General features: G+C 36.9%; 1 protein-coding gene across 5 annotated transcripts in view; it reads right to left on the bottom strand.

Annotated features, from left to right (window-relative positions):
* Window positions 1–238: 238 nt before the first annotated feature.
* The window catches only part of LRRN1 (leucine rich repeat neuronal 1), a 39,599-nt gene continuing 33,837 nt past the window's right edge, over window positions 239–6,000 (bottom strand). For 4 of the 5 annotated variants that reach the window (XM_032290522.1, XM_032290523.1, XM_032290525.1 and 1 more), the window contains one exon: window positions 327–4,093. In XM_032290522.1, coding sequence (XP_032146413.1) covers window positions 1,668–3,818 — 2,151 coding nt within the window. In that variant the 5' untranslated portion in view covers window positions 3,819–4,093 and the 3' untranslated portion in view covers window positions 327–1,667. Of the gene's footprint in view, window positions 4,094–6,000 lie in introns of all 5 variants that reach the window. The other variant, XM_032290524.1, reaches the window with a different exon arrangement.

Here is a 6,000-nt window from a genome sequence, read left to right as displayed (position 1 = left end):
ATGGTGTGTTTGAAAGAACCTTTCTTTATTTCTTTGACTTATCAATCTAAATTTTCAAATGGGTTCTTCTTTACCTATACTTTAAAATCCCATTCCTCTACCCTTTGTGGAACTGGCCTTCTACCTAAACCTAGTTCCATCTGCTCTAAATGTTACACACGTTTCCTCTGTAATCTTGAAACAATTCTCCAAAACTGTCTATATATATTTGGATGAAAAGTGTCAACTGTACAGAAGCTTTGTTTTCTATGAATCATTTACTTGTCTCAGCAGATATTGCCACACAAATATAGACTAATAATGGGTCGAAGCATATAGACAACTGTTAAAAAGAAATAACATGTAATACATTTTGGGACACTCCATAGATGCTTTTGTACTTTGATGAAAAATGTGGATACTACAAAGGAAAATCAGGTTTTAACAAAACTCTTATGGAAAAAGAACTATATACCCAATAGAGTCATATATATATACACACACACACATTATGTGTATGTGACAAGTTGGGATGTGTGTGTATATAAATGTATTGGTAAATATATGTGTATATATATTTACCTTTACACATGGGATATAACAATATACCTTTTCTTCTTCATGTGAACTACCCTCCCACTGCCCATTAGGTGCTAGTCAGTACTATTTAAAATACAGAAATCCTGTTGATTAAAATATCTTAATTAAAATAGACATTTCTTCCCTTAGAAAAAGAATTAAAACTTTTTAGGGCCTAGCTTTAAAAAGCAACATGCTACATCTGATTTATTTTGGGGGTGGTTTTTATGGATGTGAAAAATATTACCACTGCAACTAGCAAGAACTATAAATGATACATTATTGCAAGTGTTCTAAAAAACCAGAACAAAACTAATTTATTATAGTTCTGTCTTCATTATACACCATGAGTTGGTGAGTTAAACACAACAAAATTGTCTTTTCTTTTAAAAGTGTCTACTAAAGATAAAAAGAATAAGATAACAATTAACATGTAGTTTGTTACATTAAAAAATCTGATATACATATTTCTATTGCCTGTTAGCTTGTTCTAAGCCTCTTTAACTATTACATAAAAAAGGAAAGAAAAAGGAAATTCATTGTTTAAAGGCAAACATTCAATTCAGTTGATACAACATTACAGTACAGTCAACTAACATCATTCAATGAAGGTAACAAGTCTAGCCTTAGCTTCTTGAGTTAAGAGTCTGTAGACCAGATTGCTACAAAAGTTTCAATGCTGCTTCAAAACTGTATGTTAGCTTTTTGCAGGACAAGGTACTTTCTACTGATGGCTTCAGAAGGGGTCATGCTACTGGTAAAAGCACAGGGGAACCCCAACCTGTCATTAATCATTTTATTGAGCACTGTAGTTAGAACAGCATTATTGAGTTTAGCACAACAACTAAAATAAAATAATAATATAATAATAATCATAATAATGATAAGAATAAAAACCAAACACCAACTGGAAGCCTAGAGTTGCTGCCAGCTGTGTCAAACCCTTGCGATACGCTATACTAAAAGAATTTGAAATATCCACCCGTCCTCTCCACTCTGCCACAAACTAGCAAAGTCAAAAATACAAAAGTCTTCAACTTGTTACTTTTGCAGAATAAAGCAAAAACGTCTTTGTGCTCCTTACTACCAGAAGCAAAATATCCTCTGAGTTACCACATGTAATAGCTTCTGGATGTGTCAACCTGGGTTGGCTTGGTGTCTGCAGAACCATCTTTGTCTTTCTCGCTGTCACCTTCCCAGAGGTTAATGAGTGGTGGGTACAGCTCATTTAGTGGGATTGAAGAGGTTTTTTGCATATACTTTTTTAATGAGTGATGGTAGTTTTTTCTCTTAAATCTTTTGACAAAGTACACAGCAATGGACGCAAGGCTAATGACAGCAAACATGGACCCCATTACTGCAGCAAGGGCTGTACTGGTTTCTTGATCAGAGATGTCCAGTGCGAAGGCGGCATTTTTGGTTGTGACATTTACACATGACTTTTGAGTCTGCTGATGAATATTGGACACTGTGAGACATACTTCATAATCTGTGGAAGGCTGTAGATGTGTTAGGTTGTATTCGTGGACATCTACTGGGACCCTGGCAGTATATGTTATGTGGGGGTTATCAATCTTCATGGTGGCAGATGACCATTTTAAGTTTGACGTCATGACATTAGAATTAACTTTCCAGGAAACTAAGATGGAATGGGATTCTGTCTGCTTGACATATATTTTTAGCACCTGGGTACCATCCAGAAGGGTCCCATTAACCTTAATTGTTGCCACCCTAGTGTCTGCCCCTTGGACATTCTGGGCAACACAGGTATATCTTCCTGAGTCTTCAATTTGTATGTTAGATATTTCCAAGGTACCTTCGCTACTTAGCTTGTATTTATCTGAAAGGGTTTCCACAGTTATCTTATTTCCAATGGGTGTGACCCAGTAAATTTCAGGTTCTGGCTCAGCCATGGCCCGACAGTCTAGAAAAACTGTTGTGCCGATATCCATGTTTAAACGATTTGGGAAGGTGTCGTGAGATATCATTGGGAGGCACTGTTCACTCGAATCCTGGATTAAAACTTCCTTCACCTGATGCCCTTTATATTCGGGCGGCATGGCACAGAACATGGATAGGGGCTCCATGAAGCGGATGTTGGTTTTGTTGGAGTTAATCCAGTGGATCACACAGTCACACCTCAAGGGATTGCTGTGGATACTGATCTCACGCAGATTGGGGAGGGATTCGACTGTCTTTTGGTAAATGGCATTCAAAGCATTGTTGTTCAACATCAAGCTTTCCAGAGCAGGGACGCTTCGGAAAGCCAAGCGGTGGATGTAAGAGAGTTTAGGGTTATTGGTGGCTTCCAGCTTTGTGAGTTCAGGCAAGTTATCCAGAGCATAGCGATCGACAGAAACGAGTTCTCCCATATTGTTGATTCCCAGCTCTTTTAGCCGAAGCATATTTTTGAAGTCTCCTTCTTGGATTTTGTGAATGGGGTTTTTGTTGAGATCTAAGAATTTCAAATTTGGAACTTTTTGCAGGGCAAGTTGAGGGACTTTTACCAGTTTGTTATCGTAAAAAGATAGGCTCTCAAGGCTATCCAGGCCCACTAAAGCATTTCCAGGAATATCAGTGAGATACATTCCTGCCAAAACTAAGCTTCTCAAATTTGCAAGGGGTTTGAAGTTCATATCCAGGATTCCAATCACAGGGTTTTCTCCAATCATGAGAATTTCCAGATTGGGCGTAGAATCAAACCAGCGACTATCAATAACTTTCAATTTGTTGGAGTTCAGGTGGAGCCTTAAAAGATTTTTTAAGCCTGCAAAAGCATTAGCAGAAATAGTGCTAATTTGGTTGTGGTTGATGTAGAGTTCTTGAAGGTTGCTGAGGTCTTGTAGACAGTAATCAGTCATCTCTGTAATCTGATTTTCCTCCAAATGCAGAGTTGTGAGCTGGGTTAGGTTTGCCAGCCCGACCTCCTTAATGTTAGTAAAGTTGTTTTGGGAGAAATCTAGCTCAGTCAAGTTGAAAAGCTGCTGCAGCTCATCCACAGTCTTTGCAATGTTATTGCTCTGTAAGAGAAGCACTTGTGTGTCACTAGAGAGGTTACTGGGAATCCTTGTTAAGCGGAGGTCATTGCAATCAACAGTAGTGGCTTCTCTGTAAGTTGACTGTGGGGTAAACCAGGGACGAATTTCACATACGCAAAGTTGTGGACACTCACTATTCTGTATGGAAGACACAGTTAATGAAGTCATTAGCAGGCCTAGCACCAATGGGCAAGCTGCTACAATAAAGCTCATCCTAGCCATGCTGGCTTGCTGAGCAAGCTAAATTCCCGACACCCCTAAGTTTTAACAAAATGTGAACACTATATTGTGATATGTAGGGCAGCGAGCAGAAAATGTAAACATTCAAGCAAAGTCTTGGTTGAGCTGTGTAGAATTCCAGTCCAAAGGGATGGTTTTGGGGAGTTTTCAAAGGCAGAAAGCAATGTGGAGTCTTTTAACTATGTCTCTCAATTCCAGGCATGTGTACAGGGCCGTGGCATGAGTCACTTCAGCCAAATCGAAGTCTGGAGATGTGCCTGAAAATTAGATTAGGACAGATGTTATGCTTATTCCATAAACTTTCTACATGATAGCCTTTCTTTTGTTTACTAAAAAGGCACAGTCACTCGCAAATCTAGGATCAGAAACATTCAAAATTCATTCAAAATAACCAAACAGGCATTTAAATTGTAGAACATTCTTACTGTATCCCACTTATTATACTAAACCTAGTTTTAGAACTCCTTCACTTTTACAATTGAGACTCCACGCATACTATTAGTCATATATGACTGTGTACATTTCTATGTATGCACACGTACAGTCACTAAACATGCGCTCACACACACAAATGCACATACTCATACACACTTACTATGAATACTAAAAGCCTACGGATGCCATTTCTTTAAAAATAAAGATGTCTTTAGAAACTCTATCTTTAGATATAAAATATATTTATAGCTCCAAAAACTTAAAACGTTTATGCCTAGGAAAAGCAAAACATTAAAGGTGTTTTAATACTCAAAGCTAATTTTTAGTTATTTACATTTTAGTTAATACCTCAATTGTCTCCAGGAATTCTTTCTAAAAGGTACATTCTATAGATATATTCAGCCAATGCTTTTCTAACTCAATTATTCTTATTCAAAAAGGTAATTTAATATTCTACAAGGTGGATGAAAACATAAAAAACATGCTTGAAAGATGCCAGTAATAAAAGATGACATATTGTATTATTCCATATATAAAGTATCCAAAATAGAACAACCTGTAGCGACAAAAAGTAATTTAGCAGTTGCCTATGGCCAGAGGATGCGGGGCACAGTGGGAGGGGTGCTAAAGGCTACAAAGTACCTTTTTGAGATGATGAAAACATTCTAAAGATTGTGGTGATGGCTGCACAATTCTGTGAATATTCTAAAAGCTGTTGACTCAAACAATTTAATGAGCAAATTGTTATGTGAATTATATCTTGACAAAGCTATTATTTTTAAAGTTAATTTAACATAACTAAAACAGGAAAACATCACTTTTTCCTGTATTTGAATAGCCACATCAGATCTTGACTGAATAACAAAAGGACTTCATTCTGTCATACCACTGGTCTCCATTAAAAACACAAACATACACAATAGATGTACTTGTATCTCACATAGATGATTCCATTAATCACATGAGTATGTCAGGCATTGCTTAACGGCTGTTGTCCGTGAACATGTTTATATAACCTCTTGAAGCCTCAAGTGTCTTCAGCTACAAAATGGGGTTGCTCATACAAATAGAGCTCTCACAGGATTATTGAGAAAATAAAAGGAATCTAGGTAAAGTTCTTAGTGTAGTAGCTAACTCACATTATATGCTCACAAAAATTAATGTTTGTTATTCATCATATTATATCTCTAATCCATTTGGGTTTTATCTAAATAGTGGTTGTCAGAGGACAAGTGAAAGCACGAAAGCTAAGGAAACTGGTTTTTATTAACCATCATCAATTGGTTTCAATAAAATCCTCTGAGGTCAGATATGTACTACTCACCTGCTTATAAAGACAATATTAGTAGTTAATGGTTCTATTTTTCTGCATTGCAATCAGGTGTAAAAAGCCATTATGGATCCAGTGTTAGTCTTGGTTTCCCAAACTCGGCCATTTACTTGCTGAAGTATTCAAAGCAGAGTTATGTGTTTTCTGCTGTTTGTCTTGCTATAGTGCACTTGAGTCTTGAGAACTGAAGGAACTTCAGTGACTAGTGTTTTCTTTAACTTTCTAAGATTACTATAAGGAGCTAATAAAATAGAGTGTATGTGTTTAAATCCAGTGCTCAACACATAGCAAGCTCTGAATTCATGCTAGCTGCTATTAGTAACCTTTTCACGTTGTAAAACAGTTATCTTTGTGACTAAGAAGTATAAGAATATAAGTAGCCAGTACTATAACATTTGG

This window comes from Sapajus apella, unplaced genomic scaffold, assembly GCF_009761245.1.
Source record: "Sapajus apella isolate SASKATOON/1434 unplaced genomic scaffold, GSC_monkey_1.0 scaffold23, whole genome shotgun sequence".
NCBI classification, from domain to species: Eukaryota; Metazoa; Chordata; class Mammalia; order Primates; family Cebidae; genus Sapajus; species Sapajus apella.
This window is presented reverse-complemented; position numbering and strand designations above follow the sequence as displayed.